The 22,839-nt window shown below is 40.2% G+C and overlaps 2 protein-coding genes across 2 annotated transcripts; both read left to right on the top strand.

Moving 5' to 3' along the window:
- The first annotated feature begins 2,248 nt into the window (after window positions 1-2,248).
- Window positions 2,249-4,633, top strand: alkbh4 (alkB homolog 4, lysine demthylase). The gene is made up of 3 exons (XM_044041396.1): window positions 2,249-2,386; window positions 2,961-3,149; window positions 3,433-4,633. Exons 1-3 carry the CDS (start codon window positions 2,264-2,266, stop codon window positions 3,952-3,954), a joined length of 834 nt encoding a protein of 277 aa, XP_043897331.1. The 5' UTR covers window positions 2,249-2,263; the 3' UTR covers window positions 3,955-4,633.
- Window positions 4,634-5,602: 969 nt separating this feature from the next.
- On the top strand, window positions 5,603-21,702 carry LOC122779910 (E3 ubiquitin-protein ligase CBL-like). The gene is made up of 15 exons (XM_044042585.1): window positions 5,603-6,168; window positions 11,464-11,711; window positions 12,768-12,914; window positions 13,039-13,195; window positions 14,791-14,912; window positions 15,052-15,189; window positions 15,568-15,655; window positions 15,854-15,985; window positions 16,887-17,096; window positions 17,202-17,306; window positions 18,021-18,310; window positions 18,442-18,612; window positions 19,593-19,696; window positions 19,788-19,970; window positions 20,638-21,702. The coding sequence occupies exons 1-15, from the start codon at window positions 6,025-6,027 to the stop codon at window positions 20,985-20,987; spliced, it is 2,589 nt and encodes an 862-aa protein (XP_043898520.1). The 5' UTR covers window positions 5,603-6,024; the 3' UTR covers window positions 20,988-21,702.
- The last annotated feature ends 1,137 nt before the right edge of the window (window positions 21,703-22,839 follow it).

Raw genomic sequence — 22,839 nt, 5'->3', positions numbered from 1 at the left:
GTACGCATTGACCGGTGGGGGAGGGAGCTGGAGCGACGACATGACAGCTGAGCCAATCAGTCCGTCATGGGCGGAGAGAAGCAGCATCAGCACCGCCCCCTCCACCTCCTCCTCCTCCTTCACTGGACCTTCAGCCGTTGTCCATATGATGTTTAGATATTTGCCAAACATGCAGCTCATAGAGGGGAGCTAAGGTGAGGTTAAAGTTGCAGTACGCAACTTTAAGATATAAACTGTCCCATTATCAAATGAGTGTGCACACTGATTAAAGCCTTATCCACACTGAAACAGGACCTACAATCGTTTTCTTTGAGGTTTTTAAAGTTTGCCATATGCGAAGCATTGTTTTAACAAATGTCTTCATTCACACAAACCCCTCCAAAACTACTCTAAACACTGTAGTAAGAAAAAGCTATCATATCATCCAAGTGAATAGATCAACCAATGTCCAAACACAAGATAGAGGCAGTGAACACAAATGCATGGGAGAGGTCAGTATATGCACAGTTTAATCAAGCCAAGACCACAGTCCGACACAGTCCGACTAGGACAGACAATCGGACAACCTGCTGATCCTGAACTGACGATAAAAGACACATAAGACACGTAAAATGGAGAAATATAACATTTTTATTATAGTGTAGTGCAAAGTAGAGGTGTCTTTTTTATTGACAGACTAATGCATGGGGCAATACCAGAAACATCACATATAAAACAACATCATTCTTCAGCGAAAGGTACTTGAAATTATGAAAAAAGAGTAAAAAGATAAAAATGTAAAAAAGTATGGAGAGTCAGTCCTGGATGTATGAGGCAAGATAATGTTGTAATTGTTTACCAGTTAATTAATAGTTTATAATTATGCCAAAAACAACGCTATGCAGAAACAAGTAAGTGAACTTTGACGCAGTGAGTCTGTTATTATCATGAGTGGAAAAAAATGCAGCACTCATGAATACAGGCCTTGAATCTCCTAGTGATCAGAAGTAACTTTGCAGGTAGAAGACAAATATTTTTCCTCCCACATTCTTCAAGCATATGTGATAGATGACCACATTCAGACCTGGTATTAACATTCATTCACATCAAGATCACAGTAAGCACAGGTCTTGTATGCATGTGTCTTTAGCCTCCATGTCCTGGAAAAACTATTTATTTAGTATTTTAGTATTTTAACTTTACTATTTAGTATTTACACAGTAGAGCTGAAAATAATAAAAATCCATCCAGCACAATTTAATTTCATTGTCTTTGGCGCCCCCTACTTACTCCATTTTTACTATCTTGCTGTGCAAACATGCTTGGAAATATTTTCATTATATTTCAATGCTGGTGCTGAACTTATTTTGCAGTTTCATTAAAAAAATAAAAAATAAAAATGCAGTTTTTTTGAAAATGGGTAGTTTGATCCTTAAACGCCTGATACAATTAAAACAATAGCTGCTTAATCCATAGCTGCTGAATGCAAGTAGCTGCTGAATACAAAAACTGCACATTCACAAATGCAAATGTACATGCATACATATTAGTTATATATATATATATATATATATATATATATGTATGTATATAGATGTATATATATATATATATATATATATATATATATACACATACAAAATATACATGAGGTGATATATTGTCGTCCTTCTTCCTGCAATACAGTAATAAAGGTAATACACCAGGGCAGATACATGTTCAATACATAGATTTTATGCACTTTGTTCTCTATTTTGTGAATAAATCGAGAAATCCTGTACTTATAACAATACATCACAATATCCGTCTAACTGAAGAAAACAAAATGTCTGTGAAAAGTTGAATGATTGTCTAACAATATATTGATTATCACAGAATCATATTGTGATTATTAGTATTGTGAACCATGTATCATGCAGTACCCTGTAATTCCCGCCCCTACAGAACATAATACATGTACACATGGATGATCACAATGGTTATTTCAACATTAAAAAAAGAATTACAGTGTATTGTTTGTCTTTTTATTTGTGTGTCTATATAATTGAAGCCCAGAATATTTTTCGTTTCATTTGAACCAATTACTTTGTGGTTATTTTCTTGTTGTGTTAAAATATATCGCTCACAATATAATAGTAACATAATAAGTGTTGTTATTATTATTATAACTCGTAGTAGTAGTGTTGTTACCATTTTCCTCAGGCTTCGCTAGGTGGCGATGTTGTCATTTTTAACCATAGCAGGATAGCAACCATGCTAACAACACGGAAGTCGTCGGTGTAGCATGATGACGGCTCCCCCTGACTGGAGTGACGGTCTGACTTCGTGTGCCTGTAAAGGCATCCGGAGGTGTCTCCTATGTGAAAAGAAAAGGAGAGAAGTGTGTGTGGCGACTAGTGAAGCTCAGGTAAACAAATATTTTTGAGGTGAAAACCGATCTAAGGAACAATTAACTTGGCGCGACTAGCTTATTTATTGCTAGCTCCAGTCGCAACTAGCTACGGGTGCCCTCACAGGACATTTATTATTCGCCCTCGAAAAGTTCCAATTTTGTGGCCACGTTTATTGTCATCTATAGCGCAATAAAGAGGAGGTATTCGTGTAATACTAATGTGTATTACACTTATGGTTTCATGATAGCAAAAATCCTGCATTTAAATTATTTGTACTGCATTAACTGTGGCGAGACAAAATTTCATCTTGTATAGTATTGGATTCTTATTTTTATATATATATGTTTTGTCAATCAAAATGATTATTATTAAAGTACTCCTAAATTAAAAACTAATAATTTCAGCAAAACATGACACGAAGATACTAGTAGTGAAGTTAAAGTGCTGTAACAAATAATCATTTTGCTGACTCAGGAAAGGACTAAACTTGTGAGTCTGCCAGTTTCCTGACAACACATTAGTTCAGTACTATAATACTGTAATTTGTTCACAGTCATGGGGAGTAAAACTCATATCTTTTTTGTGAAGCTTGTTCATCATTTCCTCTTTGATCCTGAGACGAGGCTTGCCATTTGCAAAGATGCGAAGGCCACATCCTTCCCCTTTCCTGGTGTCTTCCTGTGGGAGAACTTTATATCAGAAGAGGAGGAGAAGACTCTGATAAGCTTGATGGACCAGGATGCATGGAATCTGTCCCAGTCTGGTCGAAGGAAACAGGTCATTTCCCATTAAAAATGTGCTTGTCTAACGTATAAATCCAGCTTTGGACATGTATACATCCATACTTTGTACACGTGTGACATTAATTTACTTGTTTAACATTTTATTGCTAGTTTGCCAAAAAATGTTATCCTCATTGTTTACAACCATTATAATGCAGATTTTTTTAACCCAGTGACACTCTGAAGAGAACTAGGGGACAATTTCCAATGAAAATGATATTAGTGTTACCATTTACTGACAAATAATAATATAATAAATGTCTTTTCTATTGTTGCAGGACTTTGGTCCAAAAGTTAACTTCAAGAAAAGGAAAGTGCGTGTGGGCAGCTTTAGTGGACTCCCGGCTTTAAGCCAAGAACTAGTGATCAGGATGCAGCAGGAGCCAAATCTAGCAGGCTTCCAACCAGTGGAGCAGTGCAATCTGGACTACCATCCTCAGCGAGGCTCTGCCATCGATCCACACCTTGATGACTCCTGGCTGTGGGGGGAGCGTCTGGTCACCATCAACATGTTGTCCAACACGACGCTCACCATGTCTCTCGACCAGGGTCTGCCTGAGATGGGACTCGGAGAGGAAGTCCGTGTAGCTGTCCACCTTCCTCGCAGATCTTTAGTAGTGTTATACGGTGAGGCTCGGCATATGTGGAAACACGCCATTCATAGAGAGGATGTTCAGGAGCGCAGAGTTTGCAGCACTTACAGAGAGCTGTCTGCAGAGTTCTTACCTGGAGGGCAGCAGGCAGAGCTGGGAGCTCAGCTTTTGAACATTGCTTTGAGTTTTCAAGGAGCTCCAATATGATAATGTGATGATGCAAATGGAGCCACAATGACTCAGACACATGTTCTTAAGGTGTGTGTCAACACAACTGACTGGCCCACAGTGAATATGAAAAATAGAAGACTCCAAAAAATGTAGCCGCTTTGGTTTAAATGAGGGTATAAGAAGAAGACCAAGCATCTTTGCTGCAGAGAGACTTGAAATGTGGATTTCAGGCAGTCACTTTTGTCATGATGCTGTTTGACTTAGCATTTTATTCTGTTTGTCCAAACTCTAAGACACTTTAAGAGTCTAAAGATTTCAAGTTTGGTTTGGTTTGGCCTGTGAAACATTTTTAATTCTGGATGTTCATTGTGGATTTTTCACAAGGTATTCCTCATGGGGCCTGAGAAGGTCAAAGAAAATGATTCACATCTCTTTTTTGTACCCAGCAAACTATTCAGTGAGTCCCACATGGAATCTGCATAAATGTCAGAATTATAGTCATGAACATTACTCACGGTAACTTACATCGCAGAGACATGTGTTGTTGATTTTCATGCCACCACAAAATAGTACAGAAATTGGATGAATGTACAATAGAAGCTGTAATTAAATTTTATATGAAATTGTTGAAAAGTGCTATAAACAGCCAGTATGGTCGGAAAAAACAAGTGATTTAATTAAGGAAATAAAACCACACATTTATGTTTCTATTTAAGTTGAAGTTCTTTTTTTCCAGTGTCAGACCTGACCTACTCTTACAAATGTAGCTGTTGATATTGCTAAAAACTTGAATATGGAGCTATATCAGCAGCTATTATTGGATAGAAACATTCCTGAAAGAAGTTACTGGTGGTTACCAGCCAAAAGGAAACTACTCTATACTACAGTTTTGGTTTTTTCTGAAAAAAAAAAATCTGTTTTGTTTCTCTGAACTAACGTGATAGAAAACACAAAAAGCTTTCACTGTGTCCATGAGACCTCAATTTCATGGAAGTGAACAAACAGTCCAGTTTTACTTTGTTTTCGGTTTGAGACATTTGTGGGTGTGTCTTTGTAGATGCAATCAAAGTTATGGTGACAAAAACAAGATCACTGTGCGCAGTCATTATGCAAAACATGTTTATTAGCGACTTAAACTATGGTTGTGGATAATGTGTTAAAACTTAGGGTCTCCTGTAGCTTAGCACCATTTTGGTAGATACATGGTAAAGCCACCATTTTTTTTCATCTAGTTTTCAATGAATTACTAATGGAGTTGCACATTTTGAAATTAAATGAAATACATTTGTTGTATGTTTTGCATCTAGTATTACATATTGTACATTGTAATAAACATAATATTACACATTTTAAATGTATATTTCCACTAACTATGCATTATAGCATTAAAACAAATTAAATAATAAAGTAATTATATTATTAAAACAAATTAAATGTGTTAAACGTAAATCATTTTAATTAAAACTAATTGATACATATTTCCCCCTTTTTTGCCATGACGTTCAAATAAATTTTTGCAATGATTTCGCGGCGTAGATTTAAATTAAATTTAATTAGGTTGAATTAAATTGGCCACAGTCAACACAGCAGAATTGCACGGTCACTGCCCGTGCTTTTATTTTGAAGGTCACTGCCGGACATCCTTGTTTACTCGAGCCTCTGCTGCTCTGTCGTTGGCTGGAACTGTTACTGGTGCTGCTGCTGCTGTTGACTGGTGATCGCTCTGTGTGGCTTATGAGCACCCTGAGTTTATAATAAGCCGGGCTTGGTTCCTCAGGTGGGGCTTTAACTCGCCGTCGCTGGGAAGAAACGGCTATAAGTGTCTGACAGCAGACAACAAAACAACAGCTATCATGTCCTGAACTGAAGGCTTTTTCACATGTAGCCTGTTAGCTGCTAGCTGCGTCGCGTACAGTGTACACACAGGCTTTTTGTTCTGCTGCTGGACAGCCTCTGCATGACAAATTGGTACCAATGTTGAGGGCTGACGAGGCGCAGAAATAGTGGTCGTTCTGTGTGGGGAGCAGAAAGAAAACGTGTCAAGAATAACACCTGGTTGTCAACCGCAGCCCCGGGGCTGACCCCCTCGGTCGTAGACCGATTTTAATGGCCGGAAATCCGAGGAGGGGCGCCGGTCTCATCGGCTTGATGAAGGACGCCTTTCAGCCCCACCAGCAGCCTCTCCAGCCTCACCAACCTGCGGTGGTGGACAAGAAAATGGTTGAGAAATGCTGGAAACTCATGGATAAGGTATTGACAATGTTATACCAGTTTAACAACATGATTTAAAGCTTGTGAGCAGTCACAGTGCCACGTCCCTGTTTTTGTCATCACCAGTGTTGGCCAAATTGTGTGGAGATGGCAATCTTAATACTGATCTTATACATTACTGATTTACACAATTTCCTCTTGTAGAAATGTAATGTTTTACGAACAATTTTACAATTTACAAGTAAACATGTCACATCGATGTAGGCAATGTTATGCAGTGAATGAAGAGATAAATGGTAATATATGTCAAAATACAGTGAACTCAAACTAAACAGAAAGAAAAACAAGTAGTTGTTCTGTTTGACTTTAGATGCATTTCATTTTTGGAGTAATACATCAAACCTAAGATGAAACATATAAATAAATTATGGTGATGGTCAGGCCTGTAATTACTTGTGTTATAACTGGTGTTGACTTTGTAATGAACATGTACACATTTTCCGTAATTACCATTTAATGTAATATTAAGTGACCCCAAACAAACTAGCCACACATTAGAACAGTTGTTTCCCTGTGCACATTCTTATTAGGCTAATTAATAACTAATGGGGTCACAGCGGTAGTGTAATGTTGACTGTTTGGAAACACCCAAATATTAGTTTTAGATTAAAAACAACATGGGGAATGTGTTTATTTTCTATATGACCGATTAAATGTCAGAAAGAAGGCAAATAAACTAGTTCAAGAGGAAGAGAAGCTTAAGGATGTAACATTTCAAAGATAGCATTGCAAATGTGGCCCTGCTGCCTCATTTACACCTTCAATGTTATGCATCATCAGATAGCATTGATCCCATTTACTGTTTGACAATTTTTAACTTTTTTTTTTAAGCTGGTTTGCATGTTTCCTATCTCAGCTCTACTCTACAGAATGTTGTTATTGTGTATTACCCTTCAGTTATTACGGTATATCAGAGGGAGGGGAGTTTTTGGTGTGGAGTTTTGATGATATTGATTATTTGCATTTACATGCATGTTTGCATGTTCTACCGAGTTTTCTCTAACTTCCCCTCCACAGTCCAAATGCATACAGATCAGAGTTTGGAGAACTAATGACTCTAAACTGATCTTAGGTGTGAATATGAGTGTGAAGGGTTGTGTTGGTGACCTTTCCAGGATGCCTCTCAGTGTACTCATTTCAGCTTGTTTTATCCACTCTCACAGCCCGTAAAGGATTAGCAGTTTAGATAATGAAAGGATGGATGGATTTGCACATTGTTGCACTGACATCAAAAACACTCACTTCTCAATTTTAACCATATCTTCCACACAGCCCTTGAAGTTTGCCACATGTTTGTAATTAGGTAAGATAAGATAAACTTTATTTATCCCATAAAGGGGAAATTCACTTTGTACAGCAGCAAAAACAAAAAACAGTTAAGACAGACGTGTGCAAACAGCAAAATTAGACAACACAAAAACAAGTAAGGGATGGTGTCACAGTATGTCAATAAGTACACAATATGATGCTGTCACTATTTATTTATTGACACCTGCCAACTGTAAACTGCAGTTAGGGCTGTGCCAAAAAAACAATTGGTGCAGCAGAAGTATTCTAGAAGAGGTGCACCCTGCCAATGTGTGTATTGATTCAGATGAATAGAAATTATTTGCTGTGAAATTTGTCTTGAGATAATAATCACTTAAAGTGCAGTGCTGGTGGGTGACAGCCAGCTCATATTTCAAACATTTCCACTGTCCTTGCTGTTTAAGGTTTATAAACCTGCTATTGTGGTCTCCTTCGTGATTTAAAATAATTCTGTATTACAATATGTATCTGGACCCTGCAATGGACTGGCAAACTGTCCAGGGTTTACCTTTCGCCCTATAGCAAGCTGAGTAAATTAGAGCTGAAATGATTAATCAGTTAATAATCAGTTACTAAATTAATCAACAACTATTTTGATAATCGATTAATTGGTTTGAAGCTTTTTGCAAAAAGCCCACAAAAAAGTTAAGTGCATATTCTGATTCACATCACTGCCATTTGTCATATGCATAAATGTGATTCTCATTTTACTCTGTTTCATCATTAGTAAACATGTTTTTCCTGGCTGATGCTGGCTGTAGAACAACACTGTCTAGTTTTCTTGCACTGACCATTATGTTTACTAATAATAAAACAGTGAACTCGCCCATTTCATTACTGCAGTGTGGCTACAACCGAATCTAGGTCATCACGAGCATCCAGTTAAGCAGAAATGTGACAAAATGTAACAGTATTTGTTACCCAAACTGTCTATTGTTAGAATGTGTCACAGTTTACAGTTACTGTTGAACTACTGCATGCTCTGCTGTGTTCTCAGATCTTGGCTATAAATATCAGCCGCAACTGATTGCTAATTGGTAGATTATTCAGACGTGTAACTCAGAGAAACATACATTTATGTCATGTCCACACTCTGTTGCAACGTTACTTTCAATAAGTTTTCCATAAGTATTTCCAAGCTGCAACTGTTTTCTTTTCTCACTCAGTTTTAGCAGCGTTACTTTCAGTTTGAGGATCCAACGCAACTGCAACCATAAGCTTCTGCCAGTCAGGAAAATAAGCTATAAGTTGGTTTGTATACTCACTATGAAAACTTGCAAGTTTCCTTTTCAGACCGTGAATACGTTGCTTGGCAACACAGAGGTTGTTTGGCATGGTGACATTTTCACTTTTGAAAGGCAAATTCATTTTATAATGACTTTCCTGAAGGGGAACAGAGCTTTCCATGATTTCAACATACTTCTTCTCCTCTCTTGACATCTCCTCTTGGTCTTTAGGAGTCATTTCATGAAAGTCATGGTTGCATTGGTTCATCAGCAATTCCTCAATTTTGTCAACAACAGTCCTGTTAATGATAACCCGGTCTCATTTTTCAATATGCCAAATGCTGGGATGACTTTGGTTGCAATGTCTGCAAGTAACACGCCTGTTGCAGTTCTTGCTTAAGTGCCTTGTGCACAAGCAACCGAAACAAAGACCTTCCTCCTTTAAAAAGTTTAGTCTTTCCCTGTGTGAACAATATAGGCAGGTAGTAGGGCTTGTCATTGTACAGGAGATAAACTCCTTCTGAACTTTCAGTGTGAGCATCTGCTTTAAACTCATCAGTAATTTACACATGAATTGAAAAACTGTTTCTTGTAAACTGTGATTTCATTTAAGGCTTGCTTTTGATTCCTATTTTAACAAGCGGCGTGTCCCAATGTCAACAAACACTGGATCTGAAGCTATCCTGACCCATTTCTCAATGAACTTGATGATGTCAGTGAAACAAGCTCTTCGATCTCCTCCATCCAAAATGTCACACGCTCTTGCTCTCCATTTATCACTGAGTTTATATGGAAGTTTCTGAATCACAGTTGTTAAGATTATACAAACAGTCTCTTCAACTGCAGAGGCTCTCCACCAAAAACAGGACTTTCTCTGTGAGCTAGAAACTGAGAAGTTTGCATTTGAACAAAGAGTGTTGTGACCTCATTTAGTCTTTGCAGTCTTTAAAATCATTCACATTAACATCTTTGCTTTGTACCATGTTTCATGTTTTGTTGCTTCATCTTTAGGTAATAACCACAATAAAGTCTTGATTTGCTTCAGCACACACAATCGTATACTTGCAAAATATTCATTTCACCTCATTTTCACTGGCTTTATCACTCACCAACTATTGTTCTTTTTAGTTTAGACAATTTGTTCAATTTAGTTTTTATTTCTTTTTGTAAATTGTGCTTTGGGTGTTAAATGTCTACTGTGTTTTTTTCACAAGTTCAGTCTTCTATACCGACAATTTTCCATAAACAAGTGAGCTGCAAGGTTCCACATTTTCCTCTTCAATATTTATAACATCAGTGGTTTGTAAGCACACAGAGCGTTAGTTTTAATCTATATCTGTGAAACAATACTTCTTAATGCACGCAGTTAGTTTAAGGCAGCCACAACCAGTACATTAGATTTTATCCACACATATTTACAATGGCCATTCATTCACAAACCTTCAGCAGGTGACCTATGCAGTTGAGATGGATCCACCGTAACACGATTGTCCAACGACGAACCTCGTTGATTCCCAATGAAGCACTCGATGTATCCCGATGGTCCAAAATGAAGTAGTTTTTTTCCCCAATTTCAGCCGCTACTGGTTGCTAATTGGCAGATTGTGTAACTCTCTAAACTTTCTTATACTTTAACTCAAAATGCATTTGTCTGCGCACTATCCACACTTTCAATAAGCTTTCCATACAAAGTCTCTAAACCATAAAATATCCAACACGTCTTCCAAGCACAATCAGAAACAGTTTGCTTCCCAAAAATTAGCAACACCTGTGATAAGTGACATGAACTTGAATTTGTTCTGGCCAACCTCGGCCTTTACTATTACGCCCCCCTGGTGTTCAGGAGGAATAAACCCAGAAATTACAAATGAATATATCAGCAGTCATTATACAAAGGAAAAATTGTGGGGGGTTGATCAGAGCCACTGCACCTGAGTGAGCTGTCATACAATGAATCAACCTGACTGAATATGTCTGAAATTCATGCTTTGATGGAGGTCCCAGGCCAGGAATTGAACCCACCTTGTTGTAATGCAACGGTGTTCACCACTACCAGTGCTAACCCCTAAGCCACGGTGCTGCTGACACAATGACTACGTAAATTATCTACAGATCATTCAGTCCCACCCCACGGAGTGGGAGTTTAGTTTTTGGTGGCTCTGTGTGCTTCCGCACTTGCTTGCGATATGAGCAACAGAGGCCGGTTAAAATTTGTGATAGACACACATGTTGCCCAAGAATTTTGACCCTGACGTATTCGAACACACAACCTTATGATGTGGAGTCAGACACTCTACCGTTGCGCCACCAAGTCTTTTACCCTGATCATTTCAGTGCACACGTGTTGGAAGAATTACTCTTGTAATGTATTTGCCCCCAAATTGTTGAGCTATACTTTCCCGTAATTTGAGCAGTTAGCATTTTTTAGTGATGATTGAATATGGTACCCGTTTGCCTGTATTTTGGCAGAGTTTTTAGTTTGTGGAGGAGGGTGATGTCTTCATTTTTTAACAAGTGTCATCATCAATAGGTCATATCCTATATCACCATTGCTAATTTATAATTTATTTTGCAGGTTGCCTCGAAATAGTGAGCACACATCATGACTTTATAGCCTTTGTGGAGGCAAACATTGCAGACTCAGGGCGGTTGTACCAGCAATGAGGCTCTTGTTTTCTCATATTGTCATATTAATAGTATATGAAAAGAGTCTAAATAGGCCATTGTGTTTGCTCTCCAGGTGGTGCGTTTGTGCCAAAACCCCAAGGTGGCTCTGAAGAACAGCCCACCCTACATCCTGGACCTACTCCCGGACACATACCAGCACCTACGCACCATTCTCTCCCGATATGAGGGCAAAATGGAGATCCTCGGGGAGAACGAGTATTTCCGCGTTGTCATGGAGAACCTGACCAACAAGACGAAGCAGACGATGAGCCTTTTTAAAGAGGCCAAGGAGAGGATGTACGAGGAGAATTCCCAGCCCAGGTAAACTTACTGTGGTTCAAAATATGCTTGGAAAATAGTTCATGTACAATACCGATTGAATCTGCAATATGTTGATCAATTTACAAGGGATTCCATATTGTTACAGAACAGAACTGCACAAAGAACTAGCTACGGTGTTGCCATTGTATTCCCGTTAGACTAAGAGAAACCAAATGTCAGAGTAACTCATTAACATTGCATTGGCCTAGTTTTTGAACAGCTACTCTGTTGGCAATGACTTATAGATATAAATGAAGTACATGTTTGGGGCTTTAACTGCTACACTGTGTCTCTGCAAAATGTTGCAATTTCTTTAACCCAGCGCTGTCTGTATAAAGTTGCTGAAAAGTTTTTTCCATCCTTGCGATTCAAAACTGCTCATGACATTTCTCAGCGGTGGACGAGCCGCTCGATCAGCATGTAAAAAACTGTACGAGAGAGACGTGATTAAACTTTCGCAATTGCATTCACTTCCCTCTGTTTCTCAGAAAAAGCGGTGACTCAGCGAGAGTTCATCCTTCCTCTGGTGCACTCAGATTTCTATCAGGCTTCTGTGCATCGACGAACAGACCAAGCCAAAAATAACCACAGCAGGCTCTTGCTTTTACGAAGCATGAACCAGTCAAAAATATACGTGATGAACTAAATTTGGGTTAAAACTGAATGTAGCTGTAGCTTGAATCCCTTGGTTTAGCGTTGGAACTTTTAAAAACTGGCCTTGGGAATGGTTCATTTCAGCCAGATCATATAATAAACCAACATTGGTTTCCCACACTTTCACTGTGGGGACCAACTTTTTAAAGATGGCGATCTATCATGACCCAAATCAGAACATAAATAGTGACAAGAGCAAATTTGTGCGTAAGGTACTGAATCATGTACAGCCAAATTGAATTTCTAATAAATGAATCATTTCCAAGAAATGTTAAGTAAATTCATTTTAAGTTAATTTAATACATGTTCATTAAAACGTATACACAGACATCTGAAATTAAAAAATGTCCTTTACTAATTTGTGTTCTCTCTTTTCTGGTTTCCTTCTTTCTCTCTTTCCAGGCGAAACCTTACCAAGCTGTCTCTGATCTTCAGTCACATGCTTGCAGAGCTGAAGGCCATCTTCCCCAACGGCCTGTTTCAAGGCGACAACTTTAGGATCACGAAAGCTGATGCTGCGGAATTTTGGAGAAGGTCATTTGGGGACAAGTGAGTTTCCTGTTTTTTTGAGACTTCAATGAGCTAAAACTTAATTTGTATGGGGTGAATATTCAGAAAATCTATAGTGGGTGTTATTGTGTAAATTTAACATATACTCTATTTGCATATGAAGGACCATAGTGCCATGGAGGACGTTTCGTCAGGCTCTCCACGAGTTTCACCCGATCAGCTCGGGCCTGGAGGCCATGGCCCTGAAGTCCACCATCGACCTCACCTGCAACGACTACATCTCCGTCTTTGAGTTTGACATCTTCACCAGGCTCTTCCAGGTAAGTCTGCATAGTATTTTGAGGATAATTCTGTATACATCACAACATTAATTTAAATTGCAAAGAATATCGGACAACTTTTTACCAAGTAGAGTCACTGGTTAAGGGTCTCCAAACATAAAGTCGTTATAGAAAACCAATTACGTCGAGATAAAACATCTGTAATCTGACCCGTGGTCTGATTTCTTAGAGAAGACATTCATTGACCTCATTAATTTTTCAGTGCAGACACAGTTGAGACTGACTCGACACATGAAAAGGACAGTCGAGACTTTCTCATCAATAAGGCTGCTGTGCTGCGGAAATTTTAAATTTGATTTGGGTGTCTTGTAAGTCGGTGTCATGTGTTCTGTGGCTGTGATCCGGTTATTGGGCATGTTTTGGCTTCTGAATTCTAGGCATCTACACACGAGTGGCTTTTGATCATCATTAGCTTCAGTGATGAAGTAGAGCTGCATGGTTTTTCAGCTTCTTCGATGTAAATATGTTCTGTTTTCTTGATTGTTTTAAAAGAAAACCCTATTTTTGATTATTATTTTTCAGAAAATGTTGAAAAATGTTGATCAGTGTTTCCCAAACCTTGAAATGGTGATGTTCTCAAATCTAGTTTTGTCCACAAACCACACAATTTCAGTCGTCTGATTTCTTTTTGTTATATAGAGCAAAGAAACATTTAACAAAAAACATTATCAAAGAAACATTTAAGAAGTAGAGCTGAAACAATTATATTAATCGATTACTAAATGAATCGACAACTATTTTGATAATCGGTTTGAAGTTTTTTTCGTGATTAAAACAAGATTTCTGATTGTTTAAGCTTCTTAAATGTGAATATTTTCTTCATTGTTTTGCTCTGGATAACAAAGAAATCATCAAAAGAGAATCATTTTGGTTTGTGGACAAAACAAGACATTTGAGCTCATCATCATTTCCAGGTTTGACGAACACCGATCAACATTTTTAAGGTTTTCTGATATTTTATAGACCAAACAATTAATCGATTAATCGAGAAAATAATCAACAGTTGCAGCTCTATTAAGAAGCTGAAAAACGAAAAGCTTGTCATTAAAAAAACAAATAGTCAATTATCAAAATGGATGAGCCCTAAAATAGCCTTTAAAATAACAATTCTGGTTCTCGTAGCCTCAGAATAAGCCTTTTATTGGACAAGAGGGCTTCCTTTACGGAGACAGCCATCTTGTGCCGCCATGTTTCTCCAGCAGCCTGAACAGACAACTCATTCAGAGCATGCATTTTATGTTCTTAAAAGGACAACCTTTCTGGTTTATGAAGGCCACCATAGTTCCCATAGTGAGCAAAGAAGTCCTCTGTTTGTTGCAATCTGAAGTCTCACAAATTCATTCTCAATCAAGCTTTAAAGGAACTGTTCAGGAAACATTAACCATGTTTGCATCCAGTGTTACTGTGTTACAGATTTCTTTGTGTTAGCACATTGCTGCATTACTTATCATTTTACCATTCCTTGACAAGGAACTTTGAGTGTCTCCATATGGTTAAGATAGTATATATACACTGTTTAAGCCGTGAAATAATCAAATCACTTTGGTGTGTGTGTGTGTGTGTGTGTTTTGTAGCCATGGTCGTCGCTTTTAAGGAACTGGAACAGTCTGGCTGTCACTCATCCTGGTTACATGGCCTTCTTAACTTACGATGAGGTCAAGGCCCGACTGCACAGGTTCATCCACAAACCTGGCAGGTGAGGAACAGATTAGGCAAATCATTACCCTGTGCGAACCAGGAAGGAGCAACAGGAATAAAAACAACTATTAAACACATGCTTGCAGTTGAACATTGACTTTGTGCTGTGTGATCGACATCGTTTTCTTTCTTTACAGTTACATCTTCAGGCTGAGCTGCACCCGCCTCGGCCAATGGGCGATCGGCTACGTGACGGCCGACGGCAACATCCTGCAGACCATCCCTCACAACAAACCACTTTTTCAAGCCCTAATCGATGGATACAGAGAAGGATTGTGAGTATGCTGTAGTTTGCATGCCTCTCATGGTGGACTTTACCAGAATAATTCCCAAAATAGCTATTTAAGGCAGAGCACACACAGACCAAACAAAACCAGCAAGTGCAAATTAGTGGAAATTCCCAGTTCCACTCCACTCTACACATGCATGGGCAGAGCTTTGCAGAGGGGGGGCTCTTGCAAGGGGTTTGGATTTGCTCTGTGGCTGCTATTCCTAGTTTTTCCAGACCTGCCAACCCACTGAATATGTCAAATAAACGATAGGGAAAGTAGGAATTCCCAACTCTCAGAGCATTTTGGGATCTTTCTACGTTGCTTTAAACGCGTAGATCAAACATAGTGACCTGTGTTTGTTTTAATGTGCCGTTTTTCCAGCTATCTGTTCCCAGACGGCCGTGCACAGAACCCAGACCTGACCGGGCTGTGTGAGCCTTCTCCACAGGACCACATCAAAGTCACTCAGGTTTGGGCCTCATTTGTTTTTTTTCTGTAAACCACTGGGCCACTTCCTCATGTCTCAGGAAATGTGTTTTTAGAGCTGCACAAGAGACGTACAATGAATGGCACCTTCTGCACACTGAGGATGACATTGCCAGTAAATGTTAACAGCTACACTCTTCCATATAAACACCCTCCTCCTCCTCCTCCTCTGTCCCTACAGGAGCAGTATGAGCTGTACTGCGAGATGGGCTCCACTTTCCAGCTCTGCAAGATCTGTGCAGAGAACGACAAGGACGTGAAGATCGAGCCCTGCAGGCACCTGATGTGCACCTCCTGTCTGACTGCCTGGCAGGTGAGGCTGTCTGCTCCAAGTGGGTGGGAATCCTTAAGTGCCTCATGAGTAGATTCACTTACAGTCCTGCGGGCTTCAACTGTCTTTTTTTTAATGAGCCATAATTTAATAATCTGATGTATTTAAATCCAAAGTGCCTCTAACAGCAGGATTAATTCTAATTAAGTCTAGCAGTATAGTGGTGTGTGCACCTACAGTATATGTGAGTGTATTTTTTTCTCTGAATTTGTTCATAATTGTTCAAAAGAGAGGTACGATACATCAAGATTCATGCTTTTATTTCCACACCTGTATCTACTACTCCATAAAGTTTAATGAAATAGGTTTGTACAGGTCTGTAAATCCTAAAACAGGGAAGAGGTGTCTATTTTTTGAAGCAGGCTTATGCAAGATAATAGAAATATACCATTTTATGTTTTCTTTGTGTATTTTTACAAAAGCTTAAGTGGTGTCTGATCTTGCTGATGCGTTACATTCCACAGCACTGTTAGAGCTTGATACCAAGTAATTATTTTCAGTCACTTCCTCTTTGTTATTTTAGTTTTCAGTCAGTGAAACTCAACACTCCCCACACCTACACTTTTTTTCACAATAAGAGTCTCGATATAATAATTTAAATAGTGACTGCAACGTTTACTCCCCATTGATTTAAATGAGTGAATTTGGGCAGCAGCCCAATTGATGTCAACAAATTGATGATTTGTTTGTCCACAAATGAAAGATATTCATTTAAATGTCATAGAAGAGCAATAAAACCAGAAAAGCTCAAAGAGATCAAGATTCCCTTCACATCTCTTTATTACTTTACCTTAAAACTATGTGAATTGAAGGTCAACATTAACATTGCCTGTCAAGATTTAATGCTAACTTTTCTCCCTGCTTGTGTGTGTGCGCGTGCCAGGAGTCAGAGGGTCAAGGTTGTCCGTTTTGCCGCTGTGAGATTAAAGGCACAGAGCCCATCGTCGTCGATCCTTTCCACCCGAAGGCCAGCGGGGCTTCCTTCGCTGGTTTCCAGGCGTCCAGCCGAGCAGAAGCTGCCGGAAATGACGAGGAAGATGACGATCGCATGGAGGACCAGCACCTTGTCATGAGCAGGCTGGCCTGCACCAAGGTCAGTCACAAACATCAGTTCAAGTATCTGTGTGGGATCATTGGCGTCACAGATGAGACTTTAAGTTAAGAAATTGAAATGTATGTGTTTTTGTGTGTACTGTAGGTCGAGCGTCCGGCGTCTCCAGTGTCCCAGCTGCCTCCAGTTCCCCCACGACTGGACCTCCTGCAGCAGAGACCCTCAAGCTCACACCAGGGAGCCACAGCCAAGGTCCGTGTGTGAACCTGAGTATCTCTGGTTCTTGAAAATGCACTTAAATTTAGGATAAAGGATTTACTTTTATTTCCCCAAGTCTTTCCCTGGATCGGAGACAAAAGTCTTGCCAGGATACCTTTTCATAGTTGTAAACTGATATGAGATTTACTCATTCATTCATCGTCGGCTGGTGCCAATCCCATCTGACATAGGGGTAAAGACATTGTCGCCAGTCCATCACACCTACAGTCGGTCAATGTCCAATTTGCAGATTGGGCAATCTGCATGTTTTTGGACTGCGGGAGGTGGAAACCGGAGAACCGTGTTTTTATTGTTTTATACTGTTTTACAACCTGTGTGCTGCAGAACAAGGGATAAGGAAAAAGTAGATGAAGTAGAGGGACACATATTAATCAATCAAGCAGATTATTGCTGTTTTTTTTAAATGATCAGCCCAAAAAAAACTGTATATAATTGTACTACAGTGAAAAAAGAGAAAAGAAAACCTTTAGTGGAGAGGTCGGCATAAACGTGAGGACTCATTAGTCATCAGCAGTAAGTGTTGAAGACAGACAGTTTGAAGTTGTTTATAATCTGTATTCAGTGCAGTCTTTACATGAATGTATTACTTAAATCCGATGTTCATATCAGCTCTGAGTCCAATTATCTGTGTGTCCTCTCATCTCTGCTTGTTCAAAACATCACTGTTCACTCCCAACCTCTCCGCAGCTGCCGGCCACTCACCGAGACAAGCCTCTACCTCTGCCACCGGCCCTCAGAGATCTGCCACCTCCTCCTCCTCCAGAGCGGCCCTCCCTCCTCAGCCAGGACTCAAGGCTCCAGAGGAGGCCGCTGCCCTCCACCCCAGACCAGCCCGCTTGGGCTGCAAACTACATGGTCCCACGTCCCGCGACCAAGGCTCCAGCCGCCTTGTCCTCTGCTGTTCAGAGTAACGAAGCTAGTGGAGAGGGGAGCAAAACTCAGTCAGCTACCAACGCTGTTTACTGTCTGGCTGCAAGGTACGGAGCTGCTAAAAACTGCTAATTGTTTTGCTAATTTGAACAATTCTGAATCATTTACCAAATCTAAGGAATTGCATCAGTCCATCATTGTGCTTTTCCCCCAATTTATGTGATCTGCGTATGATCAGGTCTCTGCCGGCGTCCGTTGTGTTAAGCGGGGAGAAGTCGTCGTCGTCCGACTGTGAGGAGAACGAGTACATGAGCCCCACGTCTCTTCCAGTCACCAATCCTCTGTCGGTCATCACAGGCTGTTTGGTGCCTCCGCCGCCGAGCCAGGCAAACCAACACAACGACATCAGGTAAACAGTGACAGACTCTGCAATATAAGATAAACTAAAATGATGAGCTTGTGACCACTGCAGCCTCACATTTCTGACATCTACATGATTGACATATTAATCCTTTCATAAAATAAGAAATAAGGAGGCTCACAGTCACAGTCACAGATGTTACTATTAATGTGCTCGATGAGTGACGATGGACTCAATGCTGCAAGAATATATCTGGAGCTATAATTATCATGTCCAACAGGGGGCTCTGTTTGTCCAGGATTAGCAAGTTCTTAAACATGTGCTCTTTTTCAAACCTTGGTGTAAATATTTTACAGGAGTTGCAGCTTCATAATAAATGTGCTTTAAGGAACAGTAAACAAATAGTAGAAGGAAGTAGAATTTGTTAATTCAGCAGAGTTATTCAGAATATTAAGTGTTTTACGGCAATGGAAAAACAAGCTTTCACAATGTGAAATGTCTTCATAATTGTTCTTTTGCAAACATAATATTTGAGATGTTGTCCTCACAAAGCTTGGACCCAAATGCACAAGGCCAGAAAAAGAAAAAGGTTTTAAAGAGCTTTATTGACTCCTTCAACCAGCAAACAAAAGGTGAGCAGGAACAGCTCAGGAAAAAGCTTAACACTTATCTAAACTTGACTTGAAAACAAACAAGACATAAGCTAACTAACACAACAAAAGATCTCTGACTTGGTACAAACTTCAAGTGGCACTGACGCTGACAACTCACATAACACACACTGGCAACAGAATGTGGGAGAAGGGAGTATATGTAGGGAGTGAGGGGAGCACCAGGTGAAGGCAATCAGGGAATCAGGCAGAACAAGACAGACAAGGTGCTCACAGGAAGTAGAGAAAACCCCTTACCAAAATAAAACACAAAGTGACACTGAACTAACACAAAATAAAACACAAAGTGACACTGAACTAAAACTAACTAACACAAAATAAAACAGGAAGTTTCTCCCTCTCTCTTTGTCCTGACAGTGAGGCGGTGGACAGCGACTCCGACGACCCCCAAGTGTATGAGTCCATGTGTAATATCAAGGCTCAGTCTGGATCATCTGAGACAGCACAGAACTCTGATCTGGGTAAATGATTTAGATGTTTACTCCGGCGTTTGCAATTTATCATTTGTAATCCTTTAATCTTTTTGTGTATTGATCGTCATTTGTTTTCCAGACCACCCTCAACACTCGGCAGCAGTTTCCCAGGAAAGGGACGCTGCTGCAGCGGAGGAGGACTACATTTACGATTGTCCCAGACCGGTCGTCCCTCCCGCCCCGACCAGAAGAACCCTGTCGGATATGAGCGGGCCCTCAGCCGCCTTCAGCACACTCAGCATCGACAGTGCGGTAGACGCAAGTGTGTATTTCCTCCTCTCTCTCTTTAGCATTTGCATTTAAAAATGCAACTTGTCCATAAAGTGAATGTCCTTAAATGATGTTACTTCTGCCGTAGATGTCATGGTTTTGCTGGTGGAACAAATTTTGGTGAATTGTTCTGGCGATGTAGGCGATAATAATTATAATAGACTTTATTTATATAGCAAACAAAAAGCTTAACAGTTCAAGTAAGTTAAATACAAACAAAGTGCTGAATAAAGAAGCAGTAAAAGAAATTAAAGTGGATTAAAACCAAATAGGCAGATGACATGGTCACACCAAAACTGAGTGAAAATTAATCAAAACTAATTAAAAGTTTGGTTATTTTCCAAAGCAGAAATGATTCGTTTTAAGTGGTGAGGTCGATTCAGGATTTTTGGAAACAAACTCTTTTGAGTTTTTGTTAATAATTCTGCTAAAAATGTCAAATCCAGATCAAGATCTGAATCTGAAGCATGAACAACATATTTAGAAACATTTCTCTGTAATTCGTTTTAAACCCATTTTAAAACTGAAAAAACTGGTGTGAGTCCTTTATCAAACACTAAAAAGAAGGATTCTTTAAATGTATCAGGCCTTAAAACCCCTCTGTTAAGTCAGAAATGTAAACAGTTGTTCAACTTCTCTACTCATTTATGTGTTTCCAGGTATGTTTGCCGCAGGTGTGGACCCTGAACGTCCCCCCAAACCCCTCCCGCGGCGAGCCAATTCGGACCGACGGCCTCGCCCCTTGAACCGCGACTACCCCGCTCCATTACCGGACCTCCCTGCTGCCTCCTCTGCCTCGCTGACCCCGCCTCCTCCTCCTCCTCCTCCTGCTAATGCGAGCTCTGGCAGCCTGGCCCTGAACGGCGAGATCGAGTGTCTCATGTCCCAGGGCTACTCCATCCAGGACATCCAGAAAGCCCTGATGATCGCTCAGAACAACCTGGAAACGGCCAAGAACATCCTGCGGGAGTTTGTCACCATCCCCTCCGCGGCTCACATCGCCACATAGTCCCGCACATAGTGACGCGCCGTGCCGCGCCGCGCCGCCTCTCTGTCTGTCTGTCTTTACTTTGTGCCATTATCATGATAGAATTCACCAAGCACTTTCCTGTGGGAGAACAAGTACCTGCCCGAAAGAGGAGTGAAGCTGTGTTCACGTCGTACCAGAAGATGAAGGAGAAGTTTTTACGCCGAGAACATGTTGTTCGACGTTATCTCATCAGTACTATCTGAGGTTCTTTGGACCAGCAAGAAGAAGCACAGTGATGGCAGTGTTGTGGACTATGTATATAAATGGACGTCGTCGCCTGGTTTTAAACGTGAAGCCTCGGGAGTAGCAGTTAGCCACCGGGGGGCGACTCCACTGGTTGCAAAAAGGAAACAATTTGAAGTCTATGGGAAAATTTGATTTAAAAAGGTCAGGAAACGATAACCTGAGGAGTTAGGTAAGAGGAAAATAGAGCTACTTCTCGCCCCGCCTCCCTTGCATATTGCAGTTTGGATGGAATCTTGAGGCTTCACAATGCAAGTTCAGGAAGACTTGGTCCATTTTTATGCACCGTCTATAAACAGAGTCCGTCAGCAGGTTGGTTCAAAGCTTCAGTCTGGCTCATTTGAAGGAGCGGAGATCAGATCTGGTGTCACCTGAACGCAGCATTAACAAACTATTTTAAAGCCTTTTAATGTCTGCTCTGTTGAGGTTGACTCGTGTTGTAATAACGGCGTGCCCCATTTCATTAAGCTACTCCAACTTGAACGAGTCGAGGCACCTTTGGGATCACAGTTTTTTTTGTTTTTGTTTTGTTGTTGGTTTTTTTTTTTTGGTCATGGTTCGACTCGGTGTTCCACCCGTTCAGTTTGGTGCTTTACAAGCTTTCTCGGCAAATCGTGGCGTACGAATATGTAGCGGTAGAGGTTGAAATTGGTGATTAACTCCGCCGTGTGTGTGTGTGTGTGTATGCTAATGAATGTGAACATGCAGTTGCAGTGCAGTAACCCAGGGCTTCATCGTGTCGTTAGCGTCACTGTGGTTTTCGCGCTGTTTCCGACACTGAAGTTCGAACATGACTCCCATTTCTTCTTCTTCTCCTCCTCGCAGCTCTCGGGTCATTTGGCGTTTTTCTGTGTGGAAATAAGAGGTTTTAATGTTTTAATAACTACTCCCATAATGTGTATCGTGAGCTGAGTGTGGTACTAACAGTGACTGAATCTTGACCAGTTCATTTTATCCGCCGGGGTCAAACACGCTTCTGTGTTCTGTAGGTTTCCTCGCTCGTGTGTTTATGTACTTTGAAGATCAGCACCACATTTACACCCACACCAGTGAGGAGAAGCAAAAAAGAAAAGAAAATGGTGGACTCAGGTACTCGCTATTAAGTCAGGTTTCCATGTCCTGACGCTGAAAGGACAGTGTCAGACAGTAATCTGATATTTACTATACTTACACCAGATTTACGTACAATTTTTTGTATTCGAACTTTTCCCCAGGCTCTCATGGAGCTCGGGTATTTCTGTCACTCAGCAGGAAATTACGAGCGGATTAATTAATGCTGACAATAATCTTTAGCTGTCGCTGTTAATGTGAATTAATGAGATTGTTTTACCGTTCGTGCTAATTAAATGTGACGCCACCGTGACCAAATGTCCACAAAAAAATACACTATCAGCTTTTTCCCGTGTTTTTTTTTTTTGCTACTTACATCGATTAATCCGTAATTGACGACAAATAATACTTAATCCGGTTTCTCTGTTTGTAGAAGAGCAAAGAAAAACTCAAAAATTCTGCTGTGCATTTAGCTCAAACTGCAGCTGAGCCTTAAGCAGCCTTGACTTTACATGAATTACTAAGGAAATGTGTGACT

The sequence above is a fragment of the Solea senegalensis genome, linkage group LG13 (genome assembly GCF_019176455.1).
Source record: "Solea senegalensis isolate Sse05_10M linkage group LG13, IFAPA_SoseM_1, whole genome shotgun sequence".
Lineage (NCBI taxonomy): Eukaryota > Metazoa > Chordata > Actinopteri > Pleuronectiformes > Soleidae > Solea > Solea senegalensis.
This window is presented reverse-complemented; position numbering and strand designations above follow the sequence as displayed.